General features: G+C 46.7%; 1 protein-coding gene across 3 annotated transcripts in view; it reads left to right on the forward strand.

Annotated features, from left to right (window-relative positions):
• Nucleotides 1-5,312: 5,312 nt before the first annotated feature.
• Nucleotides 5,313-16,023, forward strand: part of LOC311509351 (nck-associated protein 5-like) — a 107,661-nt gene continuing 96,950 nt past the window's right edge. For all 3 annotated transcript variants that reach the window (XM_084574506.1, XM_084574507.1, XM_084574508.1), the window contains exons 1-2: nucleotides 5,313-5,531; nucleotides 13,362-13,491. In XM_084574506.1, coding sequence (XP_084430632.1) covers nucleotides 5,413-5,531; nucleotides 13,362-13,491 — 249 coding nt within the window. In that variant the 5' untranslated portion in view covers nucleotides 5,313-5,412. The remainder of the gene's footprint in view (nucleotides 5,532-13,361; nucleotides 13,492-16,023) is intronic.

A 16,023-nucleotide genomic window follows, 5' to 3' on the forward strand; every position in this document is an offset into this window, starting at 1 on the left:
ATCGTGGATTGAGGTCAGCGTTTGTGATTTACATGTGCATCCCTGCCTCTTAAAACTTAGAGGGGTTTCTCTTAAGCTGCGCCGCATTGGAAAATCATGAGCCCCAGTAGAGAGCCTCTAACTTTTTCGAGTCCAATTTTGCAGCGTACTTCATCCGGGAGTTGGAGCAGACCAAACCAGAGCTCTGAGAAGAGACAACACGAGTCTTAGGACGGCTAAACTGATCGCATCTACAACCAAAAAACACATTAAAACCCCCTTCAGCACATTTCACATCCAGCGCAGATGAGATTTATGGAGTGTAACGAGCCTGGCTTGTTATTCACAGTCGGCCTATCACACCTGTGTCTCCCCGTGGATAAAGGTCCCAGTTGTGTGCATCAAAACTTCTCCCCTGGGCGCTTTTTAAGCAAATATCTGGACCACTTTAGGCTGGATTTTACTTCTCTTACGTCAGCAAAGCCTCTCACGTACGCTAGGATAGATAATTCATAATATTACCTAGAGGCACACAAGCCTAGACAGTTTGTCAGAGTTTTTATGAGCTTTTAGTCAACGCTATATCATGAAATACGGACACACCTACATTTTTGGATGTGTGTGTGTCCGACTCGGAGGGCGAGAGGCTGTTCTCACCATCTCGGCTAATTACAGGCCGCTGATCTCGTCAGCTGTCGCCGCCGCGCTCTTTTTACATGTCAATGACAGCCAAATGGGACCTCGCATCCTTCCTGCGGCTCGCACAATGCCCTCATTGAAAGCCGTGAGGGAGTGGGGGTGAAAAGCGGCGAAGGATGCCACTCCTCGTCCCAGCTGGCGTCGGCCTGGTGGCAAAGGCCGCCGAGCCTCGTCCGCGGAACAACAACCGCTCCTGCTCCTCCACTCGAATGCCCGTCCCCTTCACCTCTGCCCGGCCGTCCTTCATCATCGCCTCGGCCTAATCTGGGCACGTTCGGCGAAGGCTCCTTTTGTGTTTGCCAAAAAGGAGAGGGCGTGAGGGAAGCGAGAGGACAGGGGTGGAGGTGAAGGCAGCGGTGTTGCCTCAGTTTGTCAGTCTCTGGAGAGAGGGGAGGAGAGGAGGGGGGGAGAAAATAGGAAACTTGGCAGGAAGCCTGTCTGTGGCACTGCATACAAACACAGGGTGAAAAACACAAGGCCTGTTTGTTGTAGGTTTGTTTGACTCTGCCATTCCTACCTCAGGGAAAGTGGAACAAAATCGCACGAGACAGACATAAGATACGGCTCACCCCTCTCTCCCGCCTCCACACAGCCATCGATTGTTTCAAACTGCCAGCGCATGGACAGAGACGAGATGGATGGAAAGCAATCCGTGTCAGGAATTCACCGACCATAATTCAATGAAATTAAGTCAGGTTTTACAATAAAGTCTTGGCAGAACGCCCTGCCTTGTTTGCTGCTCTCAGAAAAGCTCTTTGATTAAATATGAAATACAACCAGCCTTTATGTGAATCTACAAAACAGCACCAGGAGAGTAACCCCCGATTTATTACCACAATATACTGTACGTCTGTCTGGACAAAGAGCTGACGCAGTCAAAGCTGGATAATGCCCCTCTTTCTATTCTGCATTTCATCCCCGTTCATCTAAATCTCCTTAGCTTGATCTCCCGTGGACTCAGAGCGGCTGACATCAGCGCAAACGCCACAATTCTGCCTGATTTGTGGAAGCTGGAATCTTCGCCGTGCTCGCCTCTCTCTCGGGTCCACGCTTGCAGACACGTGGAGACGCTTCCTGACGTGGGCTGATGTGAAAGGGGACGTTGCCGATCTCCCGGCGCAGCTGTGAGTAACATCCCTACCTGTCAGGCGAGTAAATCTTCGCCTGGAGAGTCTCGAACAGCCTCTGCATCAAGCACCGTGATCACATTCAATGTGTTTTCCAGCATTTTAGGATGTAAATGTGTTATTAGTTGGATCATGCATGGTATAGTCTGTATCAGCACTTTCATGTCAGAAGAGAAGATCTGATTTATGCTCTGTCTCGACGTGGACCTCTGGGATCGTCTGGTGCCTCGATTGGAGCGGTGATATCAAAACGTCCTGCTGATAGGAGGCGATGCGTGCAGGTACACCAGAGGAGCTGTAACTATTACAGCAAGCCGCTAAGATGACCGCTTTACGGTCGCTCTGGTCTCAACCACAAGTGCGGCTTGTAATCCAAGGGGGAAGGCTTGTGGTTGAGTGAGAAAACAGGCAATGAAATGGGTGTTTTTTTTCTCCGAGCATGTCCACAGACCCCAGTCTGTTTGTGTTTTGCTCTAAACACTTAATAAATCCAGAGTCTAGATTCGGTGTCTCGTGGGCTTTTTCAAAAGGAAAATGCAGCTTGCCGATTCGTCGGCTTGCACGACCAAGGTGGGTTTCGGAGCTCGACACTCATTACTGACGCAATTCAGAGCCAGCACACAAGTAGAAGCAGTAGCTGGTATGTTCGCTTGCAGATGTTGTTAAGACCGACGTGAAAGAAATCGCATTGCTTGTGTCTGGCTCTTTAAAGGGGAACTACTGTTTTTTACGACCTGGACCTTATTTTTGGCATAAAATACGATCGTTTACTCACCCATATAACTTTGGTGTCATTTGGAGCCGCTCGGAGGATATTTAGATCTGCGTATATCCATATAATGGGAGTGAATGGGGCACCGAAACGTAGCCTCTAAATAACGCATTATCTGCCATGAAACTCGTTCATGTGGTGAAATGAACAAGTTTCGCGGCAGATAATGCGTTATTTAGAGGCTGCGTTTCGGTGCCCATTCACTCCCACTATATGGATGTACGTGGATCTAAATATCTGACGAACGACAACAAATAACACCAAAGTTATATGGATGAGTAAACAATCGTATTTTATGCCAGAAATAAGGTCCAGGTTGTAAAAAACAGTAGTTCCCCTTTAATACGCCTCAGCCGAAAGAGCTGCCATTGACTTAGAGGCTGGGAACCTTGACATTTCTTTTCCCACATGACCATTTTGCATATTATTAATGTGCCTGAAAGCTGACCTGAGGCGAAGACGAAATAAAACGTGCAAGCCTTTGGTGTGTTCCCTCCCTACTCAACCACTTTCTCTCGCTGAGACGCCCTGGTGCTGTTTCAACACGCCAGATCAACTGTAAAAGCCGCCAACAGAGGTCCGACCGGCGTCAACGGTTCGGTACACACTGCCAAAACATATGCTCCCTGACGGGCGGACACCGGTCGGCTCGGTGTGTCACAGCCACTTAGTCACAGCAGTTGTCGTGTTCCACTGAAGGCTGCAGGTGTAATCGTTTCATAGAAACTACAAGTGATTTTAGTCATCTATAATACAACAAGACGAGACCTGATCCTTCTACGTACATTGTCTGTGACTGTAATAAATTTAGGAGACAGTTTATTTCACTACATGCATACTAAACACTAAACACCCGTTTCCTTGCATCCTCTCATGGAACATATTCTCGTTTCCTCAGTGCTCCTCCAGGGCTCTGACCTCTGACACCAGAGAGTTACTACCTCTCTCCGGGAATGGATCCGGATGAGCCACAGGTCAAGACGTATGTTCGAGGATCGTTACCACTATTACCTCCCGGCCGCTGCACACTCGTACGTGCAAGGCTTTGACCAAAAAAGGATTTATATTTCACTGCATGTGATTAATAGTATGTGCAAATACACTGTTGCCGGCTTTTCTGTGATGCCAAAATGAAATGATGAGCTGTGCCCCTTGACAATAAAAATAATTTAAAAAAACAAGGGCGGGGGAGAATAGAAGTGTTTTTCTTTCAGTGATTCGAGATAAGAGTGTATCGGAGCGAGCAGAGGAGGAAGATATGGAGGACAGGGTGTGATTTAGGAAGGTGAAGGGGATTTAAACAATGTTGTTTTGGTAAGATGAGGGGTCACAGTTAGAAGAACTTGCACGCGCCCAAGTACATTTACATTTTTAAAATGATTCAAGGCTCCACAATTAGATTAAATGAATAAATCACAAGCTTCCAATTATCCAGCAGAAGATTTCCATTCAGTAAAAAGGACGTGGTTTGTCTCCTCATATTATTACCCTTTTCCTTCATAACATTTGATGCCAATCAGCGGAATACAGTACCGCTTTTTATCCAATTAGCTCCTGACATTTAGGTTTAATTGAATGCCTCGTGATGAAGGGGTGACCCGCGACCGTCTGGGACGCCTTCAAAAGCGGCAGACGTCGATTCAAGTTTTATCTTCCAGCTGCCGCCGCCGGCCTGCCCGCTCTGCCTCACCGTGAGCGAACGATCCTGCAATGCAGTGAGCTTATAGCGGAGGAATGCGGCAACAGAGCGGAATTATGGGAGAAATTATTGCGTTTGCGGCCCACGAGGAATGCGGCGGGGGACGGGATGGAGGTTCGCTCGCCGCGGACGCGGATTGCCAAACAGTGGGCGGCTGATCCTAAAGCTGTAGGGCTCTAAAAACATGAAGTTTATTTTAAGCGCTTTTGATTTTGATGGATTCTACAAAATAAAACTAGAGGGATATGTTTGATTTGACTGATTGGGTTGGGTTTTGAGCCTTGGATGGGTGGCAGCAAGGAATGCAGCTCGCTAAGGAGTGCCCTGCAGAGAGGCCAATGAAAAGCAGAGGGCTGGTGGCTCCCGGCCGGCGTGGAGAAGTCTACTTGGCAGTAAAGCCGAGAGTCATGTGCCTCCATTTAAATGAGAAGGCAAGAAAGGAGACAGAGGAGGGGAGGCAGAGGAATACAGGCTGAGCTAAGAGGGCCGGGGACGCTGCCAAGCCGAGACACTTGAGGAATGCAGCTGCAGCAACTCTCCCTTTGCAGTAATACCATTACAGCTCCTGCTATCTGAGTCAGGAAAACAGCTCTTCTAGTCCAGTCAGCAAGTCTCGCAGCCAGTGTAAACAGATGACAGGTAACACCATGAGGCCAAAACACAGAGAGAGAGAAGAAGAAGGGAAATAATCCTTGAGTCTTGGCTGAGAAATTCCAGACATAGCAATATTAGCAGTTACCAGAAGAAGCCGCATGTCTGCAACAACACATAGCTGCATGTCTTTTGGATGCAAGCTTTGTCTTGTTTGTGGCTTGAGCGTGTGCGGTGCGACTCCCCTGGCCCTGGCAGTTAGTTAATAAACACAGGTCTGTCAACAGCTGCCGGTGATGTAATGTGGAACTTCTCCTTATCCTCCCGCCCCACCACGCCTCCCTAACTCCCCCTCCAGAACCACCACCACCACCACCTCCCTACCTCCCTCCCTCCCTCCTGTCTATTTACAAGTCTTTCTGGGTGTTGCTGCAGACTTCCAGCACTGGCAGCTCAGATAGTGTGTTTTAAGAGTGCGTGTTTGTGCACGGCTTCCCCCATCGCCCCCTTGCAACACTTCCAGGGGGGTGGCAATTTACAACAGCATGTTTTCAGCTGCCATCAAAGGAAAGTCCACATCATCACGCCGTCTTCCCAAGCAAAACACCTCTGACAGTCATGGAGCTACAGACCTGTTGAGTGGAGAGGATCCGGCCGGCACAGAGTGAGTTTGTTTGTCTTCTGACATTAATGGAAGCTGAGCCGTTTCTCCACCATTCACAGTCTGGGTGCACAGCTTGAAGGGATAGATGTCAGTAAATGCATGTATAGTAGTTACTGGATGTAACTCCAGTTCTTTGAGTATGTGCATGGCTTACTAGACCGCTATGTGGCAAGTACAGTTGAAAAAAAATGGTTTAATGGCTAATTCTCTTTATAGTTTGAGTCTATATTTAGAAAACAACTACAAATATTGGCAATCTTCTTATTGTGTGTCACAATAGCTCAGAAGTTGCTTCAGCAAACATTTGTTTCTCTTTATAAAAAGATGTTTAGAAAAGCCTTTTTAAAAAAAGACAAATAAATTAGCTAAATCAGTGGTAGCTAGCGGTCCTTATTATCCCTTTCCTACAAATAACGTAGCTAATTAGTTAGATCCAATTATTTAAGATGACAAAAAAAAAAAACAGAAATCAACTCAAACTGCTAATTAGCTCGTCGTAGAAGAACACAATTTGAAATGACTAGCCATAATTTAGCCAACGCTAACCATGGTTAGCGTTGGCTAAATTATGGTTAGCTAGCTAGCAATCCAAGGTATCCCGTCACATTGCAGGAAAGTAGTCAAAGATGCTGCAAGTAATAATAATAATAATAAAAAAATGGTACAAACATCAAAAATGTAAATATCTTAATTATTTTTAACCCCAATAAACATTTCCCACCAAAAATACGTAGCCGTTAGCTCGTTATTTGGCTAATTAGCTCGGTGAGACAAACGCTGTGCTTCCCTCTGCAATAACACAGTGACAATGCAACTCCAGCTACTCGTGGATAAACACCCTGGATTGTTGACTTAACGGCAGAACACGATGTGTTTGTGCTTTGGCCTCCGACTCTTTTCTGCGAGCGAAAAGCACGACGGAAAACATTCGCGCGGATAAACACGCACAGACGCACTGTTGTTCCTCAAGCTGTCAGCAGCCCCGCTGATGAAATGCATGTGTTCGAGCTACCCATGGCATGATGCTCACATACCAAACTGAGAGGCACAGTTGTGTATTTTGATAACGGCCGGGAAAAAAAAAAAAGAATTCCTCTGTCCTCTCTTGGCTTGCTGCATCACCCCCGGGCCTTTCGTTCCAGAGTATGTTTTTCTGGCTTTTATTTCTACCTGATGATCATGAGAGAGTTCAGCTGAGAGTCACGCTGCAGTTTGAGGGTCCCACAACAGGAAGCTCACTTAATTCTTTTTTCCCAGGATGTATATTAACGCATCCCACACATCTGGTGGGATAAGCACTGGGAATTGCAGGGACTCCCCTCCTGAACAGGATGACGACATTGTGTTCATTGTTTTTCTTTTTTTTTCCAGCCGCCCCCTCCTCCTATTTTAAAACCCCTACATTAAATTCCCAGCTAAGTACTGCTGACTAAACAAGATTTACAAGCTCGGGCAGAATCTTTATCATTTAAAGCGTCTGAGAAAGAGAGAAAGACATTTCCTTGACACGATTTTGGTTTGGAAGTGGGCGTTTGAATAGGGTAAAATCAGAGAAACCGGTATTCTCTGTATTCTCAGCATCATTCATGTTTGACAAGCTTTAAATAACAAATAGGCGAAGTCAAATATTAATAGTACGCTCCTAAAAGTCGGAAGTCTTTATGCAAATTCCATAAACTGACTTTATCAAATAAGTAAAACCGCGATTTTGAGATCACAGACAGAACTGGGACACCCCGATATGCATGTAAGCATTAAAAATGCAGATCCTGGTGTCAAATATCCGTCTGTTCTTTGCAGACACCCGCCAAATGATTTACAAATGCCTTCGGCGGTGTCTCACAGGCTTGTGACTGCGAGGGAAAAAAAACTTTCTGACAGGCTCCATACTGACTAAATATACACGGCCGCCTTTACGCCATTGGTCACGTTGCGTTTGCTTTAGAGCATGTGGCGGAAACTGTCTTTTTGTGACACAAACGCAACTGTTTATTGGCTACAGCTTTGTTTTGTATCAAGTTAAATCAAACATATTTGGGTGTTGGACTGGTTTAAAGCAACACGAAAGAAAGCCCTAATCCTGTTTGCACTAATTCTTCTCATCAGGCGACGTATATACATGTCGTCCACGAAGCTGCAGACGTAAGCAGATAGCCATGTGTTACAAATATTTCTGGAAAGAGGATTTAAACCTAGCTCACAAGTCTGCACTTAATCTGGTTTAAATGCCGGAGGGACGCACGCGCTCGAGAGGCGTGATATCTGCGGCGATAAAAATGTGCACATGTTCCGACCGGCCTTGATTAACGTGACTAATATTTATATATATAAATATAAAAAGACTTCTCCTTTGAGAGCGTAATTAGTCACACAAGCAAGCATAATGTTCACATCAATCCTCCCTTACTTAGAGTGTCGATATTAATTATAAAGAGCCTGTTAAATTGACCTGGCATTAAGCCTCAGATTTTCACCGCCATGTGATAAATACTTGACTACAGCTAAGTTGTTGTGATGGCTTAAACACTTGATATACTGTGGCTGTAAGCACGAGCCTCCTGATTGGTTTGGAGAACAGAGCAGTGTAAATCAGATGCAGTAATCCCAACATTAACATTCCAACATAACCCTAACCCCTAACCCTAACCCGGCCCGGACTACAGTTGGCGGTGCAGACTGTCCCTGGACCCATGCAGAAGCAGGATTAGATAAACTGGCCAGCAGAGGGACTCAAAACATCCGACCAGCGTAGGCCATCTGTGCTGCCAGAATACAGATGGAGCCCTCTCTGCACACATTAAACCCCACATCAGACACATGCACGCTTCAATTTTCTCCTCAATGAATGGAAAGTAATAGCGACCTCCTCCCCCCTCCCTCCCTCCCTCCCTCCCTCAACCTCCCCTCCCACATGCCCTCGTGTAGCGGGCGAATTAAAAGCGAGACTCAAACGTGTAATCTTGTTCATTCTTCTCTGCGGACATCATTCGGGAGACAAATACGCAGGGAAGTGGGTTGTGTACCGTGGGGGATGCCTCTGCGCTGACCCCGTTTCACTCTCACCCCCACATCATTCAAGCCAGGCCCAGGGCGGGGAGGCAAAATGAATCGGTTCCTGGGGCAAAGTGGGAGCACCAATCAATGTCCAATCCCAACTACTATCCATTTTCAGGCCCTGGCACTTCCTGGCATTTCGTTGTTGTTGTTGTTGTATTGATCACAGAGACTTCAGTGTTTTCTCTCAACAGATGCGAGCTCTTAATTGAAAACTCATGCGAGATGCACGTTTGGAATCCGCCGCTCTTTGGCTCGCCCCGCTTCATTCCTCTCCTCCAGATTTAAATATTTGCTTAAACTTTCTCCGCTCCATTATTCATCAATGAGCGCAAAAGCCCGTGACCGAGCTGACTCACGAGTGCACAAACCGGAGGAACTCCTTTTATTGTGATTTCTATGGCTGCCATTAAATGCGTTTTCGTTGCGTGAGAAAAAGTGCCAAAGTTCAAGCCTCCGCCTCGACATCTCGGCCCTTGAACAAACCGCTGCGCGGATTTCATACTGGTGGCGACTCCCGGCGTGGAGCGGAGAGTATGCATGGAAGAAAGCCTGACTGTACCGGGTACAAAGGCCCGTATTGTCACTTGTGGCGGCCGTGTGATCTCTGTCACACTCTGAAGTCAAAAGCCAGAGGGTGGAGCAACAGTGTTTCCTCAGTAGACCATGGCTGCTTTATTATTCCACCTACGTAAAAAAAAAAAAAAAAGTTCAGATAAGAGTGCCAGTAAAAGGCCTGTGATGTTGATTTGCCCTAAATGCACAGCTGCCTAATTCACCTTACAAAGGGAACAGCATCAAATCGGAGCCATGACAATCCATATTCATGGACAATCTGTGCTTATTATCGCCGTTTATCCGCGAGGCTCACGGTCTGTTTTCGGTGCAGCGATCTCTCAATGGCTTTAAGTGTTATCATTAAGCTGTTATCCCCTCACATTATAGTCCGGAGCTGTCTGGGGCTCTGCGACCTCAGCTGGGTCCTCCCTTGTTCCTGGAGCAGATGTTAAAAAAGAAAGCCCCCCGCCGCCCCCCCACCTCGCCTCCTCCCTTCACCCTGGCATCTAATTAGGCTTACAGCACAAAGACTCCCAGATGTCAGCGTCCTCCTGGCCTCTTTTGATTATATCCTTTCCACCCCACTGGCTGGCTTGCCGACTGGCTGGACGGGCCGGCTGGGGGCCGCGTGGACTATAGGCGTCGACGCGTGTCACTCCGCGTAGGTCAACGCTGCCACCGCTTTAACATATCAGTAATTGCTTTTGGTGTAAATCACAAGAAATCAGGAGGGAGGGAGGGTGGGACAGTCCTGGGGTTTCAGTCGCAGACAGGCCCTTGGATCAAGATTAACACTCGTATTATATTATAGCTTAACATATAATGGAAATGCTATTACCTTGATTTTTATTTTTTATTTTTGGATCTCTACTTGTTAATCACCTAACCAGTATTTGTTAATCTGGCGTGTGGTGGTGTCGCGGCCAGCAACCCCTAAGTGTTTCATTTCCTCTAAAACCAAGTGACCAAGAAACGGGAACAGTCTGCGGACAGTCAACAAGTATGTCGTCGTCATGGTTGGAGGAAAAATCGGCCACGGTGCTGCTTTTTATGAACGGCGACCGCAGCTATAACTTTCTTTGAACACCAACAGCTCTGTGAATGCTTAATAGACGATATATTGATTGCCAGTGCAGGAATATGGGCAATTACTTGAGATTCAGTGTGGACAGCATCATCTTGATGCTTCACGGCAGTGTAATTGAGTTAAATAAACAGTTAAAGGGGAACTTTTTGTTTTTCTTTACACCCTGGACCTTATTTCTGGCATAAAATCGTTTACTCACCCATATAACTTTTGTGTAATTTGTAGTCGTTCGGGAGATATTTAGATATTTAGCGTATATCCATGTAGTGGGAGTGAGTGGGGCACCGAAACGCTACTGCTATGGTTCGTCCACAACCTCAGAATCGGAAAAATATTCAGCCATGTGGCAAAAAATTAGCAGTAGCAAATTCCAGGTAAACAAGCTGACCGCCACTGGTGCGCGCGGCGCTCAGAGATGACATCATCCAGGTCAGAAGACATCATCCGGGGTCTGTAGGTCAATCTACAGACCCCGGATGATGATAACAGGTAACTCCGGACTCAACAGGGAATAGCACTAGCGTACGATAACAACATATTATTGAAATTAATGAGTTTTGGGGCAGATAATGCGTTATTTAGAGGCTGCCTTTCGGTGCCCCATTCACTCCCACTATATGTATATACGCTGATCTAAATATCTCATGAATGACTACAAATGACACAAAAGTTATATGGGTGAGTAAATGATCGTATTTTATGCCAGAAATAAGGTCCAGGTTGTAAAAAAACTGTAGTTCCCCTTTTAATCTACATTTTTATTTATTTTTTTTGCACCCATAATATTAAACAGTTTAATGGGTCATAAACGTCTGAGCGGTATGAGCTGACGGATGACGTACACGTCGCCTCTGCTTCTGACTGGCCCGGGCGTTAAAAGCTGCACAGCAGAACAGATTTGCGAAAAAAATCCACATTTCCTAATTATTCTAAAAGCATTCCCCTGCTTTTGGCGCTCGGCAGACGCTGGATATGAAATCACTCCTGACAACTCTGGCATGTGTTCTACTGTAATGGTTCTGAAATGTAAACTCGGGGCAGCGTGCTGGCTCTAACGCGGAGCTGACAGCAACAACACAAGGCCGGGTTTGTTTAAATGTCAAAGGTAGGTGTGTCGTCGTGTTTTATCGCCTTCGCCGGCTTTATCTGAACGCTCCTGATATCTGTCTTTTAAGGTGTTTGCGTAATCTGAATCACTTCCGATCGAACTCAAACATCACACTTTCTGTGCCCGAAGGCCCGAAAGGAAAAAGTGTTTTCTGTGTTGGGTCTGTGCAATCAGACACGGTGCTATAATCCATTTTAATCATCTACTATCAATTTCCTCCAACCCCCCTCACTCTATCTCTGAATCCAAGGGAAGCTGTTGGGCTTTACTTCCTCTCCTAATCTCCAGCGGAAAGGGATCAAACTGAAACGCAATCTAAACATAGACTCTCGTTTCATCTGTTGCAACACACTTACTGCACAATTAGCCGCTACAAAGGCCGAGCGAGCGAGACAGGCAGGAGTCTGACGTTTCTGTGTCATTAAAGACAGTGCGTTTCACATCCTGTTTGCTGATTAGGAAACTTCCTACATCGCCGGGGGCCGTCCAGAAACGAGGGGGCCGAAGGAGAGGGGTTTAGGGATACATCATTGAGCTCGGTGGCGGAGTTTGACGTTTTGCGGCCGCGTGTCAATAAGTTTGGACTCGGCCAGATTGGCGGTGGATGGAACACGCCATGTTGATGCGTGGGGAATGTTTGACGAGTGCATTCATGCAGCTGACGCTTCTGACATGGTGAAACAGATACAGCCTACAGCGCGTGCAACAAGGCGGGGGGGCTGTTTGGGAAGCTGTGTTGCATAAGTAGCTGTGTGAGGCAAGAAAATTTAACTGAGCTGATAAAAACAGCCTCATTCTGAGTTTAGTAGTCGTTACAGTAGAAGGGCCTGTTGCTATTGCACCAGTTGTTTTCTTCTATATTGCCGGTGTTGGGCTGTCACCGAGTGTCTGCTTCTAAAACTCAGAGAGCTTTCTTTGATGGGATGACAAAGTGCACGAGAAGAAAAATGTAAGTGTCCGAAGTAAGCAAACAGCAAAGGCAAGCAGGCGTGCACGAGACTCTTCGTCTCATTTTTCGTCCTCGGCTCATCTGAATACTCAAATACACAAATTTACACAAGAACCAGGCAAGAGGCTAGCTCCGTGTGACGGCCCGTAGCGCTGCCTAGCTTCCTAGCCAATGCTAGGCCTTTAGCTTTCTCTTTTTTCGTCTGTGAAAACAGTCTACTGCATCTGAAAAGGTGCTACCTGTTGCCGTTGCCTGTAGTCTGTATGGTGTGTTCAAGTGCAATGTCCAGACACAGCCGTTGTTGCAGGTTTGGCGTTTTCAGGCCTTCGCTAAAGCTAAAAAATGCGTAAAAATGCGTAACATAGACAAAAATACCCCGATTTATTAAAGTGGACACCTGTGTGAATGTGTGTTTCTTTCTGCAGTGATCATCTTGAAGTATAAACCAAACAATAAGAGACGACACCATCTTGCGCCATTTTTAAACCTTATCTTTCTGTTCTGGTCAAGTGTGAGCAACGTGAGATTTCTCCACGCACGTGGCAACACAAGTTGCGCAGCACTGACGGGGTCTTTGACCCCGGGGGCGTCCAGCGGCCGACCTTTAACCCCATCCTCGCTGATGAGGAAGTGTTGTGCTTACTCTGCGCACCGACACAGTGAGTCTAAAACCCCTGGTTCTTTGTGAAGGAGTAGTATGCGTGAAGTGAAGTGTTTATCTTCTGCCGTGGCCTCAGTCAGTCAGGCCAGGTCGGACTGGTTCCCAGGGCTGTTTGGAGAGGCCTAGAAAAACAAAGGGCTGAAGCGCGGGGTTTGGAGTCGGGTTAGAGGGTGGGATGCTTGGGTGATGCCAAGCAGCAAGCAGCAAGCAGCAAGCGGGAAGATCTAGCTCCTAGAATTTAGAGAGTAGGTCCTCCAGCAGCTGAAAGGACTAAAGAAAGTAGAGAGTTCTGCAGCTATATACCTGAGAACGCCTCCTCCTCTTAACTCGGACTCTGACCCTTCAACAGCGGAAATGTGACCAACCGGACATGAGATATACCTTGTTGACTTTCTCCCTCTCCCTCTGCCCAGCTCTCCTCCCACTTCCCCTCCCTCCAGGGCTTCCCAGGTGTGCAGATCCCTGCAGGGCAAAAGGACCATGAACAGACACCTGGATAGGAGAGAGCAGTTAAAGAGGCTGTCTGTCCAGAGCGGCCTACCGGTAAGTCAACCCCCAACCAACGCTGTCAGCCTGTCGGACCGGTCGCTTTGCTTTGCTTTTCTTTGGGCTTGAAAACACTTTTTAAAGCTTATTTTGTCTCACTGCTTTTAAAGCAGACGTTTCCACCGGCTACCACCTTTCTAATTGATAGGATTTGTGATTTTCCCAATGTATTTATGAGGCCTTGCTGTCATTGCCGTGGTTTGTTTGGACTCCACTTCCCACAAAGCAATTTTTTGTTGAGGTTCTTTCGTCTCCCCTTTCTCCTAACGCTGCTCAAATGCCCACTTTGTTTTTGTTTATCCGTTCTGCCGGGAATGAAAAATGTTTCCTGCGTTCACTCTTTCTCAGGAAAGATCCACTTACCGCCGAGTGTTTACAGAAGGCGACGTAAAGTCTTTTCTGGACACAGACGGATTGCTTCGCGTTTTCTGTCAGTCACAGAGAAAAAACCCTGAGAATCAAACGACTCTAAAAATGAAAGTGCACACAAACGCAAGCACGTGTCGGGCAATGGGGGAGAAAGGACAGCCCTCCGCGAGTGTGTTTGAGAAACACACCGCGTCCGCCGGTGATTGACGGGCCTTATCTCCGATGCCGGGTCCGTTCTCGCGAATGGCAGGAGTGGAAACTTGTTTTGGGTTCAGGGTTAACTGAAGGTGAATCTGCTCACAAGTGCCTCTTTGGAATGTCAAGTGCAGCCTTTTAGCCGGCTGCTGTGTTGTGTCTGCACGGGAGAAAAGAAGCTCAGACCCCCACACCAACCCAGCCCACCCTTAACAAGTTCATACAGTACGGTCACTGCACAGGAAAAAATAAATCAAGAGCCTTAAAATAGCATTTTGATATAGGGAATGATGACACATTTGTTGGAGTTTAAATGGCAAATGCTTAAGGCCGCAGGCTGTTTTTCCATAAGCTTGCATCCAGTGTTGCATTCATTTCTCACCAAGATCTTGTATTGATGATGGGAGAGTCTGACCACTGATGAAAGCCTTCTCCAGCACATCCCAAAGATTCTCAGTGGGGTTAAGGTCTGGACTGTGTGGTGGCCAATCCATGTGTGAAAATTATCTCTCATGCTCCCTGAACCACTCTTTCACAATCTGAGCCCCATGAATCCTGGCATTGTCATCTTGGAATATGATCCATTGATGGAATAACCTGGTCATTCAGTATATTCAGGTAGTCAGCTGACCTCATTCTTTGGGCAACATAATGTTGCTGAACCTAGACCTGAGCAACTGCAGCAACCCCAGATCATAGCACTGCCCCCACAGGCTTGTACAGTAGACACTAGGCATCACTTTGATGGTTCCCCACTATCCTTCCAGTTTTTAATAATGCGTTGGACAGTTCTTAACCCAGTTTTAGTAGTTTCTACAATCTCCTTCGATGTTTTCTCTGCTTGATGCATGCCAATGATTTGACCCTTCTCAAACAGACTAACATCTTTTCCATGACCACAGGATGTGTCTTTGGACATGGTTGTTTAAGAAATGAGAAGCTACGCATTGCACCAGTTGGGGTTAAATAACTTGTTGCCAGCTGAAAGATAATCACCCATGCAGTAATTATCCAATAGGAGGCTCGTACCTATTTGCTTAGTGAAATCCATTTTTTTTTAGTAGTGTGCTTTGTTGCATATATGAGTCTTTAACTGCTTTATTGACTTGACCTAAATTTTAGGCTTTCCGACGACCTGTCTTCACCCTCTGCTGACTTTCAAATAACAACTTATTATGCACAGAACAAGCGGGGGAATGGCGCTGCAACGCTGCCTGAGTCTGGACCAAAAAGTTGCACTTGAACACATCACAAAGAGTTGTTTGATCGCGTCACTCCTGCGTCTTTTGTCGTACACCGTTCTGTTCTGTGCCGCTCAATTGGCTGAAAAGCAGCCGGCCGGCAGGCGAGGGGTGAGGGGGGGGGGGGGGGGGGGGGGTGGTGGGTCCGAACAGTGCCAATGCTGCGGGACACACCGCAAATACTAGCAGCTTGGTTCGTCACGGTCTGTTTCTGGATCTTTTTTATCCATCCGTTTAATTGCGACCGTAAATGCATCTGACGTGACGTTGCATAACATTCGCCGCTTTGCCCCCTAGCGACACCTCGCACCGCCTCCTCTCGTCCAGATGTCCACATTCACATCCGGATTTCGTCCTAACACACACACACGCACCGAACTAAACGAGCTCACAAATGCTTTTCATACTTCTACATCCTCGCTGCATCAAAAATTAATTGAGAAAGAAATCTCGTCAATCATTTGGATCCTTCAATCCACATGAGAGTGAATCTGGAAGCAGGGCCGTGGCGACAGATTTAAGTCGTCTTGGAGACACTTCCTGATTTATAATTCATTCACTGTGGTTTTGAATGTGTAACCGAGACACAGAGGACGATTACTTGATCATGTGATTTGAGATGTCTCTTACTGGAGGACTGATGCATCGAAGCTTTAATCATTATCACCAATGCTTAGCGGATGAATGATAGGAGATATTTTCTAGGTTTAATTGTTTTAATTGG

The sequence above is a fragment of the Chelon labrosus genome (genome assembly GCF_963514085.1).
Source record: "Chelon labrosus genome assembly, chromosome: 24".
In the NCBI taxonomy this organism is placed as follows: domain Eukaryota; kingdom Metazoa; phylum Chordata; class Actinopteri; order Mugiliformes; family Mugilidae; genus Chelon; species Chelon labrosus.